Source organism: Misgurnus anguillicaudatus, unplaced genomic scaffold (assembly GCF_027580225.2).
Source record: "Misgurnus anguillicaudatus unplaced genomic scaffold, ASM2758022v2 HiC_scaffold_26, whole genome shotgun sequence".
NCBI lineage: Eukaryota > Metazoa > Chordata > Actinopteri > Cypriniformes > Cobitidae > Misgurnus > Misgurnus anguillicaudatus.
Genome location: NW_027395276.1, coordinates 1,968,245 through 1,993,815, shown reverse-complemented (window position 1 = coordinate 1,993,815; position 25,571 = coordinate 1,968,245). Strand labels below are relative to the sequence as shown.

Here is a 25,571-nt window from a genome sequence, read left to right as displayed (position 1 = left end):
AGATGAAATCTGACGCAATTAGCTTCAGTGTTAAAACTAATAAAATAATTGCTGTCTGTGGTTCTAAAAGGGGAAAAAGAACTATAAATTAGTAGGGATGCACCGATAGGATTTTTTGGGCCGATACCGATTTAAACAGACAACTTCTGGCCGATACCGATATTAAACACTTGTATACAATACTATACAGTTGGTCTATTTGCTAGTTTATTTCTGCATCAAATTATTTTTACTGAACATGGATTGGATCTAATTAACATTCAACTGACCAACATAATAAGAGAGGCACAAATTAAGCTAAAACAAATATAATAAGACAGCATGACAACCTTCAAAGGTGGTTTTTGCTATTCAGCATTTATTTTATTAACAACATTAACTCGTTTTTTTACATATAATGGATTTCTTTATGCAGTTAATTAATAAACAATCGGTATCGGCCTTTCTCGTGCTATTGCCGATATGCCGGTGCATCACTATAAATTAGTTCGTTTTTGGAACTGTGAACTAGTTCAAAATTTTGAAATATGAACTGAACTAGTTCATTTTAAAATGTGTGAACTGTGAACTGAACTAGTTCATGTAGAAAGTGAACTTTCCCAACACTGATATGAACCATAATGCTGCGTTCAGACCAGCCGCGGTAGAGGCGTCAAGCGCGAGTGATTTGAATGTTAAGTCAATGTGAATACGCGTGTGAATATCTTGAGGTCTTGCGATGCAAATTATGTGTTTAGCGTGGTGTGGTAGACGCGATTCCGCCTCATTCGCGCGTCTAGTTTGCACGAATTAAACATTGCCGCGGGAAAAGTGCGAGTTAAAAAAATTTGAACTTTGGCGGAAAAGCGTGCTGCGTTAACCAATCAGGAGCTTGCTCTAGTAGTGACGTGATTACAGGAAGCGAGCAGAGTCGCAGAAGTCCCTCCCATGACTAGAATTTCACGCACGGCTTTCACACGCAAATGAAGCGAGTAATCTCAAAATGTTCAAGCGACAAACTAGACGCGCTAGACGCGAATTCGACGCCTCAAACGCGGCTGGTGTGAACCCACAGTAACAGCGTGCTTTAAAACAGATTCAGTCAAAGCACAAGCTTCATAACATGAAGCAGATTTAAGTCTTTTGCTATCATTATAGCAATTAGCTGTGTCCTTTCGCCTGTTCTCAGTCAAGATGTAATGATCATATGGCTCTCTGGTATCTCTTGACGTTTGATGTTTAAATATGAGATGATATGAGGGAACTTATGACGGCGCTGTATATTTTGCACCTGACTGACTGTATATTCGTCTTACCGAAGTGAATCCAAACATTACTGCATCCTTTTAAAACCCGAGTGCCTCAATAATGTGAGGTGTGTTCGGCTTCACAGCGTTGCGTGGATCAGCAGGGTTGCCGCGGAAACGCACAGGAAGCTTTTGAATCATGCATGTAATACGTCGGTCTGCGCAGCTTAAGTGACGTCAAACACGCACACAGTCTTTACTACCACATACGCTTGTAACGGTAACCAGATATCCAATTGCTGCCATAACCACAAAAAAAAAACTCACACGGTCATTGTTTTCGTGATCAATCGTCGATGCCACATTCGGGTAGTCAAGCAATCGATTACTCGTGCCCATCCCAATATACAAAGATAACATTTTTGACTATTTTACAGAATACTGGTGTGGATCTTGATGTTAGATTAGCCACATGCTAATGTCAAACTCAATGGAGTCAATTGTGCAGCTCACTACATTTTAATACAGAGCGTATATGAATAACACACACTTTCTCATCCTCTGTTTCTGTCTTTCTAACTCCCTCAGTTGCACATTTCATCTCACCAACAGGTTCTAATTTGTAATAACAGTAAAAATTGGTCTATGACGCATGTTCACACCTGTTTCTCTTACACAGCTTGCGTCTACATTATTACACCGCACACGCGCGTGAACAGCCATGCACACACAAGAAAGATGATGCGCTTAATTAGAGAGAACAAAAGTGTGGTTACACTTCGCCAAAATTCATGCTGACAATGCTTGTTGCCACAAGTACAACAAAACTTTTGCTTGTAAGTAATTTGTCAATGCACCTGTCAAAAGTGCATCATGTGGAGATAGAGATCCATTGTTTTGACTGTTTAGCTTGCTCCAATTCATCTCTCTATGGCTCATCAGGTATGTATGCTAAGTACTAACAAAGATTACTTGAACTCATAGGGCCCGTCCCAATACCTCCCCTTCCCCTACATTTTTGCCCTAACCCTCGCTTTTGGGCATGCACGTGTGGGGGTAGGCGTCCCATTACTTAAGGGAGCAAGACGGAGTGCTAAATTCCCCTTAGAATCAACCCTCAAAATGTAGTCAGGACTGATGCAGGCTTAAAACGAAGTGGGAGATGAAATTACCCAGGATACCTTGCGAGTCCAGCGAGCTGGTCAAACTTTTCAAACCAAGATGGCGACTGCCGCTGGAAAAGAACAATGATATTTTAGCAAATAAGCATGTTAAAATTATGGAAATTGTTGGAATAGAAAATATTTCACAAAGCTATCTGACGATGTCTCCCGATTAATAACAATCAAGCTGCGCATGACGTAGGTGAGCATGTTCACTACGCTACTTTCCATATAGTGGTGGTGTCCCATTTCACAGGGAAAGATTTGAACCCCCACTTCCCTTGTTGAGAGGACTTTACTGTTGAGGGCATTCAAAACCAAGTGGAAGTTTTAAGGGGGTAGAAATGGGACGGGGCCTTACACTCATGCTAAACATGTGTGTCATAAACTCTATTTAAAATGAGTGAATGTAAATCCGATTAAATTGGTTTCCTTTGATGTGTAAGTGTGTATTAGTACATGTTTGCGATATGCAAAAGGTACAAACCCCAAAGTAAACAATGATGCGAGTTATCGTCTACAACATAAATCTCTTTTCTTGGACTACAAGAAACACATGGATTTTAGGCAACAATTTACTTCCTGGGATTGGTGACGTAGACAAGACCGACATTATCATAATTCATCGCGCTTCGGACTCACAGCCTGTAAGTTAACTCCTGTTAGCATTGCATTGTGAGCGAATCTTTTAAACATGGTAAGGAGCATCACATTTCCTCTGATGTCAGAGGTATTCAAGCCAATCACAACGTACAGATTAGCTGGCCAATCAGGAACACATCAGTGCAATCAGTGCACAAAATCAGTGCGTTTAAGAAAGGCAAGACATCTGAAGCTACAAAAATGTACGGTATGTAGAAAATAATGTGTTTTTTACCATTAACCACACTAACACATTGTATTATACCAAATACACAAAATAAAGTTTTTTAGCAATGAAATAGGTGCACTTTAATTCATTTTCTACTTGTGTTTAAAAATTTCAAATTTTCTGTTGTGAATTATTGTATATTTTGCATTAAGCAATGTTAATTTTGTTCCTAATTAGTTTTTTTATGAAAAAAAAAATTATCAATACCCAGCAATTTTGCATTTAGTCATCCAAACACAGCCCATGTGTCTAGGCAAAAACTTGGCCATATTTGGTCTGTCAGTGAACATTCAAGACATCTAACCTAGTGGTTATCAAACTTTTTCATTGTTCGGCACCCCTTGTGTACGGTGCATCTTTTCGTGGTCCCTCAAGGAAAATTGATGACATGCAACATTGTAAAATTTGAAATAAAAACATATTAAATTATACAATGTAGTGCTGTTGTTTAAGTGCCTTATTTTTCTAAGGTTTAATTACACAGAATTTATGATTATTTAATTTATTTTATAAAATGCCATAAGACTGCACATTCTCACGGCCCCCAAGGGGAGAGAGAGAGAGAGAGAGAGCGAAAGGCTGAGCAAAGATAAGGGTTCTCCAAAACTAGGGCAGAAAATCAGACATTGGGCCGAAGCCAGGCAGTGAAGCATAATACAATCTCCCTTTGATGTCGCTAGAGAACACACACACACACGCGCACACACACACACCACACACAAGTGTGAACACTCAACGGTAGTCATCACACTGCTGTCCATCCCTCATTCTCACTCTGTAAGATGTACAAGGAAAGACGGACGCTCGCTTTACCTACATCATCTGCAATCTGTCATGCAATCTATATTTAGTTAACTTATGATTCTCTTCTTTTATATTACATCATATTATTTTATTCTATTCTATTACTTGATTATGAACGGTTTCAATGGCGACAACATAAACAGACGGCTTTTGTGGCTCAAACTATGTATGCATAACGCTACTGTGGGTTCACATCAGACGTGAGTTCAACGATTTGCGCGAGTAGATTACATACAAAGTCAATGCAAAAATGCGATCAGTCGCGTCCTCGCGTGGGGGCAATGCGAATGACGCGATATGGGTGGCGCATTTGCCGCGAAGTTGAAAACATTTAACTCGATCGAAAATTTTGTATGACATAAGGTTAAATCCCGCGGGTAATCTAGAGCGAGTAACGCGCGTTTGGTGTGTACACAGCATTAGATTTGCATACTATATAAATACATTAACTGGATTTGAATTGGATATCAAAGTTACTATGGATGTTCATTTTAGTAAATTTTCCCGACTGACAACTGCAGCTTATGTACCAAACATTTACCATTAAAGGCGGAGTCCACGATGTTTGAAAAACGCATTGGAAAAGGAGACGGGCCGACTACCAAAACACACATATAGCCAATCAGCAGTAAGGGCCGTGTCTACTAACCGACATCCTAGCCGGGTTGCGTATGTGTGGGGCGGGTCTATCAACAGAAGGTCCAGATTCTATTGGGGTAGGGGCGTGTTTGTTTAGGTGATTTCAAATATCAACATTGGCTTTCAAACATCGTGGACTCCGCCTTTAACTGATAAGATTTTAAGATTAAAGGTGCAGTGTGTAATTTTTAGAAAGATCTCTTGAAAGAAATGCAAAATAATATACAAGACTATATGATCAGTGGTGTATAAAGACCTTTTAAAATGAACCGTTATGTTTTTATAACCTTAGAATGAGACGTTTTTATGTACATTCACAGAGGGTCCCCTCACATGGAAGTTGCCATTTTGTGCCGCCATGTTTGTACAGAAGCCCTTAACGGACAAACCTTTTTACTAAGTTGTCTCCGACGATGAAATGTTTGTCCGGTGGTGGCTATCGTAGCTTCTTTATGCGTTTCAAAAGCAAGGGTTGGGCAGTGGACTGAGCCGTTGGTTGCAATTCGCAACCTCACCACTAGATGCCACTAAAATGTACACACTGCACCTTTAAATTGTTATTGAGTAAAAATACAGTTGACGATTGTCTGTGACCCGGTAAAAACAATAGAAACATTTTATTTAATTTGAATGTGCAAACAGTAGCAACAACAGAACCAGGATTTATACATTATCAAATTTTCACGCAACATTACATTATCAAAGAGCACACGTTCAGTCCAGAGGATTAATATCCAAAGAGGTATTTATTAGAGATATTTATTGTCAGGGTCTAGGACAGGCGATCAGTGAAGGTCTATCTGGACACACGCGAGAAGGAGACGAACTGAGTGGATGCAGCATGGACACAGTACAAATGATTTATTATACAAATGATTACTTTACCAGACTGCCAGGGCAGCAATAATTTGCATAATTTTCAGGCCATTCACAAATTAAGGATAGAAAGGTGGCAAAATGTCTTTAGGCATTGTTAAGGTACGGTGTAGACCTGCAATTTTAACTGATACCTGTAATATTAATCTGTCATAAAATCAAGGACCTTTCAAGGACTTTGCAGGTCCAAAACCCTCAAATTCAAGGACTAAATGTGAGCACACATTTCAAGTGAGAGCAAGGTTACATCGTATTACCTTTTAAGATACATTGTTACAGTTCCCTTTCGAGGGAACTCGCGCTGCGTCACTGCGGTGACACTTTGGGGTCGCTTCCAGGGGTAAGTGCGTCTGAATGTGTATATCAAATTCAACCAATGGTGTGGCTTAACGATAAAGACAGGGTGACGCAGGAGCCAGGAAGTATATCGCTATCTGAAATATTGCCAAAGACGGCGTTACAGGGACGAAAGAAGTATGGCAAGGGAGACGCAGCGTCTCGTTCCCTTCTCAGGGAACAACAGTTACATATGTAACCCGAGACGTTTTCATGTGTCAAACACAACTATGCAAAAAAGCATTTTGGTATGAATCAACATTTGCATACAGAAGATATAAGCATTTAAAGTGAACAGAATTTTATAATGTTATCCTACACTACACAGGGAATAATAAGGATTTTTTCCAGAAAACTTCTTGCATAAAATAGATTCAAGCACTTTCAATGATCTGTATATTTTCAAAAACTTCCCAGGGCCTTGAATTATTTCCCCCAGATTCACAAACTTTGAAGGATTTCAAGGACCCGTGGGACTCCCCATTTTGAGTATGTTGACTTTGACCATGTTCCACTAAAGACTAAAACTGACCGTTATTCAGCCCTGTTTAGACGATAAAACCAACTTTGGTCTGTAAACTCTGTACTGAACAGATGAGCGAGGGTCATTATATAGTAAAAGAGTTTTACCAGAGAGTGATTGCAAACTATTTTAGTGTCAATGAGCCACAAGCTGAACATAACAACGTTACACACAGACACGCACCCACACAATCATATATCACCTAGATAATTGCATATAGGAAACAGAAAAAGCTCCGCCCATTCACAATGAGTAGATCCATTATAGCAGTAATCGATGCTCCTCAACGCTTTATCGCCGCTCTGAGACAAACAGTGTTTCGTGACGAATGAGACGTTTTATTAACGATCAGGTCGGGATGGTAAAGGTCAAAGCTTTATGAAAGCACAGCAGAAGGTTTGGGGGAGCGGAGGTTGCATTCTGCAGACCTCATCCTAATGCACATACAGTACAGTATATTTCATCCTAGATACAGTAAGGACAGATGCATCCCAAATTATAAGCTAAAGTATATTTCAAATGTGTCCTACACTTTTCCAGTGGATATCTGAAGTGTGTATTTAAAGCATTGGGTTTAGATTAAGGCATCAGTTAAATAAATAAATGTAGATAAATTACCAGCAATCCATATAAAAGTGCAGGAGCTTTTTGTATTTCTTTTGAATGTGAAAGCTGATAAATACATGCAATAAATACATGAAGTCCTAAATTAAAGTAAGTATGCATTTTAATGACATATACATGTAAGTGGCACATAAGGGACCTGTGGTATTTTATTATGCTGTTATTGAAACATATGAGTATTCAGCCGCAAAGTAGAAATATGGGAATTGGGATAACAGCATCCACAAGAAAGTCTCATGAATCTCACGATGAAAGTACAGACCATTAAAACACCAATTTTATTACAAAGTAAATTCTCAGGTCTTGAAATTAAAGTAGTATTACTGGGCCATCTATTGATCGCTTTGATTTTTGTGGTAGTGGAGCCAGAAAGTACCCACTAAAACATCAAAACTCATCTCAGAGGTTTCTTATAAATGAATGTCCGATCAAGTGATCAGATTTTCACACACACTGAGGCATGCCTTTAAGTTTTTCGGTGTGCACATGTGTGTGAAATGTGGATGTGTAAAATATGTGTAAAAAATATTAAATGAATTTTGCCTATTTACTTAATTATTTCCCTGCCAGTGTTTAAAAAAAGTGCCAGCCAGCGTCAGCCTTTTTATGGTTTTCACAGAAATGCAGTGCCTTAAAAAAATCTTTTTTTAAATATAAGAATAATATATTAAATGAAAGAACAGACCATCTGCTTTAAAAAAAAAAAAAAAATCATCCTATCTTCATTTGTTCTCTTTTTGTCACCTCTCAAATATGGGTAGATTTCTTCAAAAATACAAAATTTTGATAGATAAAAGATAATTGCATTTTTGTAAAGGACTTTTGTTAGAAATCAGATTCAGAGCGATAAACAGAGTTTTTACTGTTTTTGGATCAGTGGATGCTTCAGTGTTTTATAAGTTGTGTAAGAGTGCCACCTAGTGGATAATAGCGAAAATATGAATTGCTGTAAAAACACTTTATTGGCAGGGGAGCGTTTTCTCTTAATTGAGGAGATAACTTGTCAATGGCGGAGATGGAGTTAAACGAGACAAGTTATTACAACACAATGTTTAAAAAACAGCTACTAGGGAACACAAGGAAGAAAAGAAAAATTGAAAGATGAAAAACTGTTTAAAAGAGGGTGAAAAGTAAAAATATTTTATCTGATGTGCCTTTCGTTTACATGGCAACGGCGTTTTTGGGGCTTAAAAACGCAAAAAATTAGAACCACCCTCCAGAGTGGAAATCTTAAAAACGATCTACCGTCGCATTCCCGTCTTAAGGGTAAAAACGCAAAAGTCTGCTCACCGTGGCTCTTGTCACGTACGGGTTTACGTCACAGGCATGCGCCAGTTCAGAAAAATAACAACAAACTTGTCGGATTATTTCCATACGTTGAACCTTCAAGTTGCCATAGCAGCTTTGATAAATATACAAGTCTTTCCAGCAGTTGTACAAAATTTTCACAGCCATGGCCATAGCCAGGGTTTGAAAATTACCGAGGTCCTGGGTGGGGTGTTAAGAGTTAACAAATGCTATCCCAGGTGAAAAAAGTGCACTTAAATAAATACACTTTTTAAGTACACTTAGTAAATGTACTATTTTCGTGCACTCATTTGTGGCTTATATATCACATTTGTTTTTGGTACTTCTTAAAATTAAGTTAAGAACATCTAAGTGTTATTTTGAGACATCATTTATTTCAATAAAAATCTAGTTGGTATTGGTATTCTTACTTTTTCAGGTAAACTGAAGTACTGCTCAAGTACAACTTTACTTTTAATAAGTATATTTGTAGCATAACTTTACATAACTTACAAATGTACTTGCTAGTATTTAAGTGGTTTAAGTACATTAAAGCATACTTTATTTTTACCTGGGATCTAAAATATTCTGTCTTAACCTTTTTAAACTTTGGGTACACCCTCTGTTTTGGGGGATGGACTGGGACTGCTGGATTATTTACTACTTTTTCATGCAGCAATGTTTATTTTTGTAATCATTTTAATCAGCGATATTATGTATTACAAAAACGTTATAAGATTTTTTTGTGCTCTTATTGTTTTCAGCATGAGTTTGTTAAAGGTTAACTTCTAAATTAAATGAAATAACAGAATTCTTAATGCTTATGTTTTGTTGAGACTAGCTTTACCGTTTTACGCTACGTGTTTTAACATATTTGGCATATTTTATTTAAACTCAATTCTTCTACATCTTTGTACCAGAGTTATTTTCTGTTTTTCGATAGTGTTGTTGATACTGTTGATACTCTTACAGACACAATTATGATGATTACTGCTTTTATCTTACTGAATGTAGTATCAGCAATAACCTGCTCGCGCTGAATAATGCGTCTTATTTGATAACTTTCAGTTTCCATTTTGCCAGATATTAGTACGAAAAACAAGCTAAAAGAATTGGCCTTAAAAAACAAAGTTCCTCCAAACCCTGTCTTTCAGAAATAAATCAGAGAAATCGCTAATACTAACCTAGATCTAACAATCACTTTATAGATAATGTCAAAGTGTCACATTAATTGCTAAAACACTACGTCTAAAGAGGATTTTTAACAATGGGATCTGGCAACACTGCAAATTCTGTACCCGCGCTGTCGCAGCTTAAACCAATCTTCATCATTTTACACTAAACTATACAGTAAACTGTCCAAACTTAATTATATAAGCGGATTCGTTTTGAAAAACTAATTAGTCATAAAAAGAGATAACGCAACATCACTTTTGCGTTTTCTTTTCAGATCGTTTCCGTGTAAACAATTTGTGTTCTGAAGATGAACAAAGTTCTTACGGGTATGGAACGCCATGAGGGTAGGGCTGGGCGATATGGCCAAAATTTCTAATGCCGATATACTTTTGCTTTTCGGCCGATACGGTATAAATCCAATAACGGTGTGAATGTTTAAAAAGCCTTGGGATAAACTGCAAAGAATGCCCACAACAAATGTCTGTACCTAAAAACTTCTAAACAAATGAATTTGCTAGGTCTATGAAGCATAAAAAAGGAAGCTAGTTATTAGTTATAGTTATAGTATATATATATATATTTCCTACAAAATCACATCATCCTCAGAAGGCCTTTATTAACCCGTTGGAGCCATGTGGATTACTTCTGTGAAAGATGGATGCACTTTTTGAGCTTGAAACTGTTTTGAGACCCTGTTTTCTACCCTTATAAAGCTTGGAAGAGCCAGGATATTTTCTAAAATAACTCAAATTGTGTTTGTCTTGGGTCTTGGGATGGCTTGGGTCATTTTTATTTTTCGCTGAACTGTCCCTTTAATGTCATTTCCAGACAAAGTAGATTAACATTGAGCTGCTAACTGACCCTTTGTTAATTACGAGGAATTAGTTTAAGCTAATCTGATCATGTCCTTCATCACTCTCTTCCTTCTGATAAGATATCGACAGGATCTTTCCTTTCGCCTAGACAACCTGGAGATCTGCCGATATCAGTGACATCAGAGAGTGAGGAATACTACATTCATTTAGTTGTGAAGTGAGTCTGTAGCTGTGTGGTGAAATACCTCTACGAATATGTGCATGTTCATTTTAAATGCACACTTTAAAAATGGCTGGGTTATTTTTGACCCATAATGGGTAAATATTGGACAGAACACGTGCTGGGTTAAAATTGGACCCAATGCTGGGTTATTTTAACCCAACTGCTGGGTTATTATACCCCATGGTTGCATAACAACAACCTAACATTGGGTAATTTTTAACTCAGCACGTGTTCTGTCCAATATTTACCCATTATGGGTTTAAAATAATCCAGCCATTTTAGAGTGCATAGTTTTTGCTATGGTAATGCCTGGATTCCAGACGGCTTGTTTTCAGTACAGTTTTCAACCCTTGTAATTGAAGACTTTTGCAAATGCTGTAGACCCTGTTTTAGTTTGAAAATATCTTTCATCTTCTAAGTCTCAAGGCTTTAAAATGTTTGTATAATTATTGCATTCGTTCCAATCTCCTAGTGCCTATGTGATCTCAGATTTTGCTCTTTCAAACATCAGGAGATTTTATGAAATTCTCACTTGTGTTGAAATTGAGTGTCAATTTGAACTCAGATTATTTTTCCAAAAATCACTTAGGAGAATTGAAAAAAGAAAGAAAATGAAACAATTGAAACAATGCATTGAGTATGCAAAATAATTCAGATATATCGGAGTTTTTTGCGAAATTGATGTGTTTCCATTGGACAAATTTTTTAATTTGCATTGTAAATTTGGGCAACGTTAAGAGTAATGGAAACGCAACTATTGATGTGCATACCTGTAATCCCTCACGTTTTTCACGGGATTCTCCCATATTTTACCATTCTATCTTGCTTCATCCCGTTTAAACAATTTCCCGTATTTCTCCTGTATTTTTAGTCTTTCTATAAAAATCCCTCTGGTGGTATTTGATGTTTGCCAAATTCACCTCCGGTAAAGCAGAAACATAACATATCACTCAAATAAAACACGAAAAAAAAGCTTCCCGAGGATGGGAGGAGGATGACAAGCCGTGCGCAAAGCTACAACCGCCACGCAAATTAAGGTGCATGTACACCTGCGTACACAAACTCACACATTTGGATGTGCTGGCTGATGCATGCGGTCTTGTTTTAAGTACAAATATCTTAAGACCTGGATGTCCACACACTGCAAAAAATGATTTTCAAGAAAAAAAATCTTAGTATGTTTGTCTTGTTTTCAGTAAAAATATCTAAAAATTCTTAAATTAAGATGCTTTTTCTTGAGCCCAAGAAATTAAGTCTAGTTTTTAGACCAAAAATATCAAATTTAAGTGATTTTGTGTCTAAAACAAGCAAAAAAAAATCTGCCAGTGGGCTAAGCAAAAAATCTTGAAATTTTCTTAAACTCTAAATTTAAGAAAAATTCAAGAACATTTTGCTTACCCCATTGGCAGATTTTTTTTTGCTTGTTTGATGCACAAAATCACTTAAATTTGATACATTTGGTCTAAAAACTAGACTTATTTTCTTGGGTCGTTTTTTAATCAAGAAAAAGCATCTTAATTTAAGAATTTTTAGATATTTCTACCGAAAAAAAGACAAAAATAGTAGGAATTTTTTTCTTGAAAATCATTTTTTGCAGTGTATACGTGGACATTAAATTTTTTGCACCATAATACTTAATTCTGTGTAACTGGTACGGCTGGGTTTCGATTCAAATTTTAAGGATCGATTCGATTACGATTCTCAAGATCTTGAATCGATTATCATTATTTGACTCAATCTGATCTTCGAGATTTAGATTAGTGTTTTTAAAAAAAAAACATTTTTCCAGCTGTTACCTGAATTACAGGACTGTAGTTATGCAACATATTGATACTATTTGCATTTCTGGAGTTTTCAAAACAACCGCTTGCTTAACGTTGCTGACCGCCATGTTCATTGTTTTAATGTCCTTCCACCACGCGCGCATGCGTGAATTCAATCTAGGGTTGCTGCGGTGACAGAATTTTCCCACCGATGGACTTATAAATGCGCATGCAGATGTGCACATTTTACTTTCACTTTTAAAAATACGCAACTGTTTAAATGCAGTGTTTGCGTAAGCTGTGTTAAACAAATATAAAAAAAATCTCAAGGCAAGATGCATTTTCTTTCTGAGCAAAATAACTTAAGAAAAATTTTAAGCGAATTTGTGGATTAAACAAGCAAAAAAATCTGCCAATGGGGTAAGCAAAACATTTTTGAACTTTTTTCTTAAACACTTAATTCAAGAAAAAAAATTAAGAAAAATTTGCTTACCTTATTGGCACATTTTTTTTGCTTGTTTTATCCACAAATTCACTTAAATTTGATACATTTTGTCTAAAAACTAAACTTATTTTCTTGAGTTGTTTTGCTCATCAAGAAAAATATCTTGATTTAAGAATTCTTGGATATTTGTACTGAAAACAAGACAAAAATACTAAGTAAGAAAGTCATTCTTTGCAGTGTTGGATGTGCGGGCTGATGCATGTGGTCTTGTACAAATATCTAAAGATTCTTAGGTCAAGATACATTGTCTTGATGAGCAAAATTACATAAGAAAATAAGTTTAGTTTTTAGACAAAATGTATCAAATTTAAGTGCATTTGTGCATTAAACAAGCAAAAACACTTTAAGAAAAAATTACTGGCAGTTTTTTTGCTTGTTTTATGCACAAATTCACTTGAAAAAAATATATAGATTTATTTTCTTAGGTCATTTTGCTCATCAAGAAAATGCTAATTAATTTAAGAAGTTTTTGATATTTGTACTAAAAACAAGACAACAATTTTAGATAAAAATATCAAAGTTAAGTGGTTTGGGCTTAAAACAAGCAAAAAAATCTGCCAAAGGGATAAGAAAATATTTATTAAAACAAGTTTACTTTTTTCTTAAACACTTAATTCAGATTTGTTTCCTTACCCAATTTTTTTGCTTGTTTTGAGTACAAATTCACATAAATGAATTACTTTCTTAGGTCATTTTTTTTTTCATTTTTCAAGAAAGTGCATCTTACATTCTATTTTTTTTTAATTTGTACTTAAAACAAGAAAAAAATACTAGGGCGGTGGGGTGGGTGTGGCTGTTAGGGTCCTGGAATTTTCACTTATTTTCAATTTCCAAATGTTTACAGGTATGGATGTGTATTAAATATATCTCACATATAAACCTGTCCAGGAGGCGTGGCTTTGGGCGGAGCTCTGAAGAATGGTTGAGATTTTTCCCCTCAATTTTGAAGCTTTATTGGATGCTGCTAGCCGCTACTACACTGCTAACCGTAGCTTTAACAAACAGCACTAATTAAGAGCTCAAAGCAGTTCAAAAGCACGATCTGAACATACGCTGCATTCAAACAAGACAGTTTCTGTCTCAAACCTCTTTTTTTACCACCTTATTTTTCCTTCAAAAACGAGGCGTCAAATCAGAGTACAAAAGATCTCTAAATGGTGCCGCATTTGTCCTGTCAGAGCTCAGATTTGGAGACCCATAGCTGAGAAAGCTCTTTTGTTCGGGGCGCTAAAAGCATTTCAGTATTTTAAACACATCCCTCTCTTTTCTGCCTCAGTGTAGGTGGCTGCAGGAAGATAAACGGCGTTTATGACAGAAAAAGAGTGCATTTGGCCCTTTGACAGAATGTTCTCACCACAGGTCTTTATGTCCATCAAAAATATTAAGAAAGACAAATCTTAAGTTTGTATATATTTGTGAAGAGCTTAGATGCAAAACCCTCTAAGTCAGGGGTCTCAAACTCAAATTGGCTTGGGGCCATTTCTGAAATTGACATTTAATCGGAGGGCCGCAGAGCTATTTTAAGGTTAAAAAAGTACAATATTTCTGTAAATTGACTGTTAAAATTCTATTATTTAATGTATAATAAAAACAATGTTTTTTATCTTTTAAATATACACTATTTTATATAAGTAAATAGTTTCTTAACCTTCCCTTTTATAACTAAGGCCTATTAAAACATTGCACTAACTAACAAATAAAATTTCTGTATACATTTATAAACTATTATAAAAAAATACCATAAGTGTTTGTGTTTTGATTTATTTTGGATTGTTTACAGTCATAGTATTGATTTATTATGTTCCATCTTTGTTATTCCACAGTTTTAATGAATTTGCTAATACAGGTATATGTGGAAAAACATGAATAAGTGAAAGTGATCCTAAAACTTCTGAATGGGTAGTCAATGTTACATAAGCTATACTGAAAAAAATTATAATACTGCTAGGTGTAATTGCATAGCAAGCTAACGTTACGTAATAATCTATTATACTTCATTATATATAGCAGTATACATACTTTTATCCTCTGTATGTTTCTCCTCATCTTTCCTCTTTTAATTTGGGCACTTTGATGGCAATTTTTCTTATCTGTAGTTTATGTGTTGCATTACATCTACGGCTCTGCCTCATACATGCGATGTCTCCATTGGAAGCTGTGACTTGTTGATGTGAGCCCCACCGCAGCTTTTCTCTGAGTAACAGCTGACATTCACCCGGAAGTAACAAATCTTCTCTGGACAAACACAACAAAGTCCCGACCAGATTAACTGATTGATTGACGCGAGGTTCAGATGAGGAATTAAAGTCCGATCACGCATTCCGTTATCCTCGCAATCACGGAGCGCGCGCGGCTCATGGCTGCGTAGCAACGCGTGACGCCACGCCACGGAGCGCAACTTCCGCTCCCGAGCACTTTAGAAAGTAAGAAACGCCTTGACTCGTTTTAACACGCGTTGTTAGACGCGACATGCGAACGAACATTTAAATAAAAAATGAAATGAATATGAAACGAAGTGAATAAAAATCTTTCTGCGGGCCAGATTATGTTATATTGTTGAAAGGTGCCGCGGGCCGCAGAGAGGGGGAGGGCGGGCCGCAAATGGCCCGCGGGCCGGGAGTTTGAGACCACTGCTCTAAGTGCATCTGACATGTTTTTTTTTTTTTTTTAAATTACAATTTTTTAATCACACTCTTAATGAATTCTGCCAACAAACCATCATTTTTTAATTACTGGAGGCTGGGATTAAGTGGATTTAAAGCTATTTAAAGTATTTGTGACCCTGGACCACAAAACTTGTCATGAGTGTCAATTTGATATTATGATTTATGTCTAAGCTTTCCATTGATGTATGGTTTGTTATGATAGGGCAACATTTGACCAAGATACAACTATTTAAAAATCTGGAATCAGTGGGTGCGTAAAAAATCTAAATATTGAGAAAATCGCCTATAAAGTTGTCCAAATGAATGCATATTACTAATTATAAATACATTTTTGATATATTTAAAGTAGGAAAATTACAAAATATCTTCATGAAACATGATCTTTCCTTAAAGGGCACCTATTATACAAAATCCACTTTTACAAGGTGTTTGGACATAAATGTGTGTCTGCATTGTGTGAACAAACGTGTCATATTTTCTAAAATAAATTAATATTTTTCTGATTTCATATTTATGTTAATAAGTCAGAAACGGCTGTTTTCTGCTGACAGGCGCGGTGGGCGCGTGCAGCAGGTGACGCCAATTATCGGTCATTTCAGTTCTCTTCGCAAACTTCTGAGGCTTCCACCTTGAAAGACCGAGTGCTCATCTTTTAAGGTCTCATGCTTATAAGGTTGCAGCTCTTGAATTGGGACACAGCTAATATGATGTCACACTGCTAAAGCCCCGCCCACGGCCACTGACTGACAGTCTTGTATTACCGTAGTTTCTGCCTTCAGTGAGTTGGATGATGTCTGCTATTTTTTTACATGATCTCACAAATTTCCGTGGTAGTCACTGAATATTTTGCTCATTTATTCGTGTCATTGTCATGGATCCTTCTCTTTCAGTTCTCTGTCTCTCTCTTTTAATAATGAATTTAAATAAATGTGACAATTCATTTAAATAAAAGCAATACAATGGCACTACTTTATTTAAAGCGGATGGAGTGCGAGCCTTAACTTGAGTAAACGACCGTCATTTTTACCCGTCTGTTAAAAAATTACACTGTAAACATTAATTACAGCTTTAACTTGGCAAATAACCAAGGTATAAGCGGGATAATCCACGGCTAGCCATGCATTGAAGGGTTTTAATGCACTTCGCGTCAGTGGTTCTTCGCCTCTACGTCGTGCATTAAAACCCTTTAATGTATGGCTAGCCGTGGATTATCCCTTACATGTTGATTTAACTTTGAACAAACAGCTGCAAGTAATACTGTCATTTCTACAGATTTTTTTATAGTGTAGCTAATCTGCTAGCGCATTGCATTAGCAGTGCAAAAGTTCATTGGTTTGATTTACAGGGAACACACATATTGATAAATGTAAATATTAAATGCACTGTCTGTAAGGATTAAGTGTCTGGCAAATGCATAAAAATCAAAATATAAGAACAGACGTATGTGATACTGATTGTTTCATCAGCATTATGACAGCCCAAAAATATTACATCACACAGAAAAACTACAGATGAGATATTTTTAAGCAACCCAGTATCTTGAAATTATGTACCCATAGTCACGTAAATTTGCGAGTCTTGACACTGACATGGTTTTCCATCTTTTTTGCATGAACATGTCACGCATTTCTGTTTACATGTCACTGTCACGTATTTGTTACTCAACTGTTTTGTCCTATTTTCTTACCATTATCGCTTCGGTTTAAAGGGACACTTCACCCATTTGCATTAAGCTTTGTATAGTTAGAACCCCAGTCATGTTTTTGAATGGTCATGCATCATTTCCTCAGTTGCCGCTGAGACAGGAGAAATACAGATTTCAGTGTTGCACTTCCTTCTTTCAATGATGTAAAAATCATCATATTGCATCATTGAAAGAAGGAAGTGCAATATCTTGGTTGAGGGAGTGAGACTACAAACATCCCTTTTCTTTGTCAAATAGGCACCAAATTCTAAATGTATGTTACATTTCGACTACAAATATGATGCACTTTCAATAAAGATTAATGTTTCTACGGGTGAAATGCCCCTTTAAGGTTAGATTTACATAAAATGACATCCTTACCCAAACCCAACTCTAACCCTAATGCCAGGCGACAATGGTTTAAAAAATCATAAAATATAAAAAAGAAATCATGAAAAAAAGATAAAAAAACAATACTTAAAGTGACATCCTAACGCAAACACGAATCTAACCCTAAACCAAAGCGTCAATGGTTTGAAAATAGGACAAAAGAGTTCAGTTAAAAATACGTGACAGTGACACTTAAACAGAAATGCGTGACATGTTCACGCAAAAAGATGGAAAACCGTGTCAGTGTCACGCTTAAGACTCACAAATTTACGTGACTTTAGGTACGTAATTTCCTGACAAAGGGTTGCTTTAAGATATCACATATTTCTCCTAAACATCAATGATATTAAATTGAGAGCAATGTAAGCTTTTGCTTAAATCTCAGATAAAGACTTAGAAATCTCCATGAGAGTAGGGCTGAGTATTGGCAAGGGCCTCACGATACGATACGTATCACGGTACATGGCCCGTGATACAGTGTATCGCGATACGATACAATAGGATGCGTGTTGCAATACATTGCAATGCTTTTTCTTTTTTTATCAAAAATGTAAAAAATATAGCTGATTTTTTTTTACTTTTTTTAAAAGCCAAAGTGCGTCCACACAAAAGCTGCAGGTGTTTTCAAATTTTCTGCCATTTTTTCACTCCCGCTAACTTCTGAGACATTGACCGTATATGACAGACAACTGGACAGCGACAACTACAGCAGCGGCTGCGGGAGGTCGCTTGACGCACACAGAGGGATTATAAATTTTTTTTTAAAATACCGATAGTAGAGATTGAAATATCGATACACTATCGTGGGAAAAAGTATCACGATAGTTAGCTGTATCGATATTTTTGCACAGCCCTACATGAGAGTTTCAGTAGAAATTCCAGCAACGTCATAAACTAAGCTCAGTCAAGTCAAAATTATTGAAGATTTTAACAAAACTCTCAAACATTTCTCATGAAATATTTTACAATCTACATTATAATTTACAGCTCCATGCTCAACATACTTTTGCATATTTCAACAAAATTTAACAGCATCTGTACAAGTAATTTAAGGAGAAACATCCGATACTTTGACGAAACTTAAATGAAACACAACTGAAAACTCCAACTCAATCTCCTGAACTATAAAAGAGCAAAAACATAACAGCAAAAACATCCTCCGGGATACCGCACTTTAAAATAAGCTGTCATCTCTTTTCTATGTACAAAGCCGTTTTACACACCAAATAATATGACACGAGTCCGTTTGCTTGTCACCTTTTGACAAAACATTAAAAGCTACAGTGAGCATGCTGGGACAAGATCCTACTTCAGGATTTTATCGATTGTGCGTTCAAACCCACCCCCCCTCCCCATCTTGTACATTTTAGAAAAGCAGGCAGGGCATCGGGGGCGTCAGGCTCCCCTTCACAGTGCCAGATCCAATGACTATTTCATTTACAGTCTTATGCTAATGTACTTGGCAGGGGCAGGAAGAGGTCTGTGCACACATCTGCACTCAATAACCCCATCACTCTTCCCAAAATTAATATCCACACAACAGCTATCAGGAAGAAAGGGAGGGATGGAGAGAAAGAGATGCGTTCTTGAGTTTAAAAACAGCCACGCTGCAAAAAAAATAATAGTCTTAATCGGTATTCTTGTCTTGTTTTCCTAGAAAAAACACCCTTAAAAGAAGATAATAATACCTAAGAACCGAATTCATGTAGACAGAGAATATATCATGAAATACATTTATTTTTCTTACTCCACTGGCAAATACTCCCTAGCATTAACCTCAATAAATGTTGCTAAATTATGCTAAAACAAGACAAAGAGCACACATTGTGTGTGTGTGTCTGTGTGTGTGTAAGTGTGAGAGAGAAAGAGAGATAGAGAGTAAGCCAACCAAAGAGGCCATACATCTGCTTGTGCATTTCAAAATCCATGTTTTAACCGCAATATTTATCACATGCCATAAGAAATAGGTCGTTCAAATCCACATGATTCACTTTTGTAGAAAAATGTCGTTCATGATCAATATCACATGCACAAAACAACACAACTATCACAAGAGAATCCAGAGAGAAAAAAGCAAGATGCACAAATATTGTTACCTCCTCGACTCTCACTGTCCGCTGGCTTAACCTGAATAGGCCGTGTCATCTGTGAGAAAGAGAGAAAGAGAGAGAGAGGTTAATCCAGAAGTGTAAGAAAAAGACGGTGGGATGAGCGGATAGGAGCATGCAGCATCTCTCCCGTAACCTCAGCTGTCAGAGTCACTGAAGCTCGGAGACATCAACTCCCAGAAGCCCATGGGGCAGTCACTCACATACACTTGCATTTACATCAGTTATTCCAGTCCCATATCATAACATCTGTGGGTTGGTTTAGATTTAGATTTTCCTATGGGATCAGTTTGGAAATGGCTGTTGGTGCATGTGTGATCACATGTTATTAAAGACTATGAGCTCTATCATACACCCGGCGCAATGCGCGACGCAAGTGTCTTTTGCTAGTTTCAACCCGGTGCAATGATCATTTTCACGTTTAGCGCCAGGTTGTTTAAATAGCAGATGCATTTGCGCCATGGACGTTATGGTCTGAAAACGAGGTGTGTTAAGGTGCATTGTTGGCACGTTGCTATTTTGAGGCAACTAAAATAGACTACGCCATTGACCAACTAAAACCTGCTCTAAAGACTAAAGTCAATGACGCAATATGTTTTTTGTTATTTAAAGAGCGTGTTAGTACTATGCGCCTATAAATGGGACGACAACACGGGCTTGCTTATCACATACATGGATGCGCAGCAGCACAAAAAGGCTTTTAAATATCAAAGGTTGAAGGATTGAACGTAAAAGATTATTATTGAGTCTCTTGGACATAAATGAGGACCGATTATGAGACGTTAGAAGGCGCAAAGAGCTGCTTCACCTGTAGCCTGGTAAGTAAATAAATGCTTTGCTTTAAACAAATGCATCTGTTTTTAAATGTTTTTTTTTTCACTGATTTATTGTATATGATGACTCTGTACCTGTTGATATGATGAGATGAGAAACATTTTAAGTAATGCTTTCTAAACAAACCATGGTGCTATACAAGTGCTGAAGGCTCTCTCCACGTTTGTAAATTCTTTCTCTCTTGTTTGTATTTTTAGAGTACAAACCTTTTCTTGCATATTTGCAAATTATTTTATGAGATTACAATGATTATGTAGGATATCAGAAATAAACTTTCACCTTATCTTAATTTGTTCTCTTTTTATAACCCCTCATATATGGGTAGGTTTCTTAAAAAAGACATTTGAGTAAAAAGCTGAAATAATTGCATTTTTATAAAGGACTTTTGTTAGAGTTCAAATTCAGGATTAGTTGATGCTTCAGGTGTTTATAATTTGGATAAGAGCGCCACCTGGATATAGTGGAATTACGTCACATTTCAAGTAAGAGCAAGGTTACACTGTGTTACCTTTTAAGATACATTGTTACAGTTCCCTTTCGAGGGAACTCGCGCTGCGTCACTGCGGTAACACTTTGGGGACGCCTCCAGGGGTAAGTGCGTCTGAATGTGTATATCAAATTCAACCAATGGTGAGACTTAACAACAAAGACAGGGTGACGCGGGAGCCAGGAAGTATATTGCTATCTGAAATATTGCCAAAGACGGCGTTACAGGGACACAGGAAGTATGGCAAGGGAGACGCAGCGTCTCGTTCCCTTCTCAGGGAACAACAGTTACATACGTAACCCAAGACGTTTTCTATGCAAAAAAGCATTTTGGTATGAATCAACATTCGCATACAGAAGCATTTAAAGCAAACAGTTTAGCACATGTGCTTAAAAAGTCTAGAATTTTATGATATTATCCTACACTACACATGGAATAATATGGATTTTTTTTCAGAACACTTCTTGCATAAAATAGATTCAAGCACTTTCAATGACCTGTATCTATGTATGTATATTTTCAAAAACTTCCCAGGGTCTTGAAACCCCCCCCCCCCAGATTCACAAACTTTTAAGGATTTCAAGGACCCGATGGAACCCTGGTTTTTGATGTGGTTCTCATTCATTTTATGCATTTATGTATTAACTCTGAATCTGATGTTTCTCCCAAAATAGCTTAAATATGAGAAATAATAATACTCTATGCTTGTATTTCATGTCAACAATAAAAAAATACAGAATAGGAGAAACATCTGAGCCAAATAATTAATACACAAATTATAAAATAAAAAACCTGAGCACTAAAAATGCCTATGGGGACAGATGAGGTCTGTAAAGTTTCTTATCACTTGATCCAAGTCATTTTTTCTTAATTTCCGTCTAAACTTTGCTATCTTCATCGCGTTTTCTATTCATTTTGCTTGGTGCTCAGAGATGGATGTTTGTGAATTTGTTCGGTCCAGAGGCACGAATGCATTCTGTCTTTCATGAATAGGAAGCGTGTGCCGTGATGCAGAGAAAACTCCAAACAGACACATTTGCATTTGTTCGGAGTAGAAAGACGAGAGAGATGATCTTACACATCTAATAAGTCGACGGCGAGATGTTTCGTGCGGAGCTGCTTTAAATCCGTGATCTGATAAGGGTGCGCTATTGTTCTGCATGACTCTACTAGAAAACAGGAAATCACAACAGCAGATGAACCGCTGACAAGGAACCTCCTGTATTAAGTAGATAAACAAAAAAGCGGGTGAATGACACAAAGAAGGAAAAGGAGATAGCTAGACGTGTCTGGTACAAAAAGTGTCACACCTAAATCGTCAAATAACATTCACTACGCTTAGTAAGAAAACCGTTCACCGTAACATTGTAATTATGTCACTGATCCAGGTAATAATCTACTTTATCAACCATTCAAAGAAATGTCTGACGAACCACATGCTGTCAAGAAAGAAATGCCAGGGACAAAAAACATAAAACAAAGACCTGAATTCCACAGGGGATAAATTTAAAGCCCACACGTCGACTTCGATACATATCAACTCTCAATGTATCCCATTGTCACTGCCAAACGACTCCCAAATGTAACATTTCAAAGTGTTTTCAGGTGAACATGAGGCCAACACTGCCCTATTATGCTTTATGAAGCTCATTTTATGATAATAACGCTGATAAAAGTCCCGCCGTGAAGAAAAACGATCCATCTGACTTCTCACATACACACATAGGCCTACAGTAAATACATACTGTAAATCTTGATGAATACTGTGTTTATTGTAATGTGCTTACATCTACTCTGTATTACTGATGACTGCAGCAGAATTATGGGTAAAAACACAGACGCCACATATTTTATTCAGGGCTTTCACTAAAAGGAATCCCTGTTTCCTAATGTTTGTCCTGTGTACAAGAAAACACACACCACACAAGCACATTGTTAGCAAGTGTCAGCTGTCTATTCGGCAGGGCGACACGGAGGCAGAACATCGCACAGCTCAGCAGATTTACGCTGAATATCTGGCATTCACAAAGCTCCGCCCCTTTTTGTGTTTATTGCACACTGTATGTTGCTCAAATTTCAACTGCATGAAGATTGACTATGCTACCAAGAAAAATGTAGGTTTGTTTATGAATCAAGAAGTTAGGGGGCGTGATATTCAAAGGTCATGCTAATCTCATGTCAACTCTTTGCCCACCAGACCCTATGCTTTCAAAAAAAAAAAAACTTTTATCACCTGTCAAAAATAGGTTTCTTCAACGATACAAAATTTTGAGCAAAAAGCAAAATAATGGCATTTTGGTAAAAGACTTTTGTTAGACATCAGATTCAGAGCGATGATCAAAAATACACAGAATTGTACTGTTTTTGGATCATGTGGGTGCTTCAGTGTTTTATAAGTTGGATAAGAGTGCCACCTAGTGGATAATAGCAGAAAAATGGATTGCCATAAAAACTCATCGTTGGCGTTGAAGTGTTTTCTCTTTATTGACGAGATGACTCGTCAATGGCGGGTAAAGAGCAGTGATGGGCAGTAACGCTGTAATCCGATTACTTTTTCAAGTTACAAGTAAAGTAAGGGATTACAATGGCAAAAAACAGTAATTAGATTACTGTTACTTCCCCTTAAGCAGGCTGCGTTAATGCGTTATTTAACTTTGATTTTGTTTCGTGAGACCGTCTCGTGTAGTGAGTCGAGTGACAATGACGTATGAGCGCCGCGCCGTCAGTCAGTGTAGTGTTGAACATGAAGAGACAACATGGAGCGCGGAAGAGATCAGCGTTTAATGCTTGGAAGTACCGACATTACTTTGAGTTTAACTTAGTTAAAAGTGACAAAAACATCAGCGTCCGCTCTACTCTCTGCGTGGGAATAAAACTTTTATCTACAGCAAAAAATTCCACCTCAAATCTGAGCAAACACCTAGCAAGCCGGCACAGGAATGTGAAACTTACTGAAAAAAAACCTGAACCCCCAGCTGACATGACCACTGTATGTTCTCATATACGGTGTTACAACGTAAATAGTCCTCAGATTATATATTCTATTCTATTACAAGACGTTCATGCGAAATCTGATCTAAACAACAGACTATATATCTATATTGCATGGATAATATGCATGTGTGGACAAAAATGGTCATTGGATGTATTGTATTACATCGATCGTTATATCAACACAAAGGTAAGAAGTCCCGTTTATATTTTGCATGTTGTCATCTGGACTTCTGTCACAAAATACTACATTTATGATGCTAGAGCATCTGTATCTCAAAACAGAGACCATATACTGATGCTAAACCCGTAGACCTTTAAAACCATGTATAGTAATGTTAATATTATTAATGTTTGTAGACAGTAGGCTATATAGATATTGTTAACAGCGTTTACAGTGTTTCATTTGATTCAATCTGGATTACTTTTTTGGAGAAATAATCAGTAATCAGTAACTAATTACTATTCCCAAGTAACTTGACCAACACTGAGAAAGATTTAGGCTTAAGTACCAGTAGTATTGCATAATTTCTCATTAGATCCTTAAGCCGAAAGTATACTGGGGACATCCGTGGAAATGTTGAGACAGGACACTACACTATAAACAATAACACAAAGGCAATAGACAGCATTTGCACACACACACCATTGTCTTTTCTATATATTTTTTTCCACTTCTTCCAAGAACAGAAAGCTGTGGAGCATTTCTGTCACCGTAATGTTTGATTTCTGTTCTTTGTTTTATGGTTGTTTGTTGTAAACTTTGTTTGCAGTGGTGGATCCACTATTTTTCTTCATCTATCCAAATTTTTTTATGTACTGTATGTTGCAAATCAGTGCTGCCCTGATAGTCTGGTAGAGTAATAATTTGAATAAGAAATAATTTGTATTGCGTATACATGTCCAACGCAGCCATCCGCTTGTAGTCGCGTGGAGTATATTTGGAAAGCTGCGCGGACGCGTGCTAGCGTGAGCCGGCCACGGAAAAAAGTATACCCCGGCATTTAGTTTTATAAGATTTAGAAAAGACAGATCAGCTGTACCGCTACTTCCCCAGAGGTGTACCGCGGGCTGAGCGAGTCACGAGCAAGCAGCTCTGGATAACTTATGATTCACTACATGTTTATGTAGTTTACATTATATGTACTTACGCAAAGATTCCCAAACAAACAGACATTTGATGCAGTTTTACTTACCGCCTACGACTCATGACCCAGTTGGGACCGCCCCATTTCAACGAAACAAACACACACACACACACACACACACACACACGCACAACTCCACCGCTACTCTGAATAAACAAACTATATCCTTTGTTTCCATAATGCTGGGTTCATTGGGAAGCCGAGTAAGCTAAAAACAAAGACACACATCTTTGGTGATTTCATGTCAGCTCTTGGTTGTTGGGTGTGTATGTGCGCTATTCAGTCTGAAGTGTCGATTTAAGGACTTCCACTGCACTGAAATTGCCCATAAAAGACATAAAACATAAATCTTTCATGTTAAATTTTTTTTACGAACACTGGTGAAGTGCATTCGGCACAGAAATATGTCTAACTTCTTTTTTGACACTTTGC

At 37.0% G+C, this 25,571-nt stretch overlaps 1 protein-coding gene across 2 annotated transcripts in view; it reads right to left on the bottom strand.

Annotated features, from left to right (window-relative positions):
• Positions 1 to 25,571, bottom strand: part of LOC129443156 (CUGBP Elav-like family member 5) — a 264,623-nt gene that overhangs the window by 118,410 nt on the left and 120,642 nt on the right. For both annotated transcript variants that reach the window (XM_055203586.2, XM_055203587.2), the window contains exon 3: positions 19,668 to 19,716. In XM_055203586.2, coding sequence (XP_055059561.2) covers positions 19,668 to 19,716 — 49 coding nt within the window. The remainder of the gene's footprint in view (positions 1 to 19,667; positions 19,717 to 25,571) is intronic.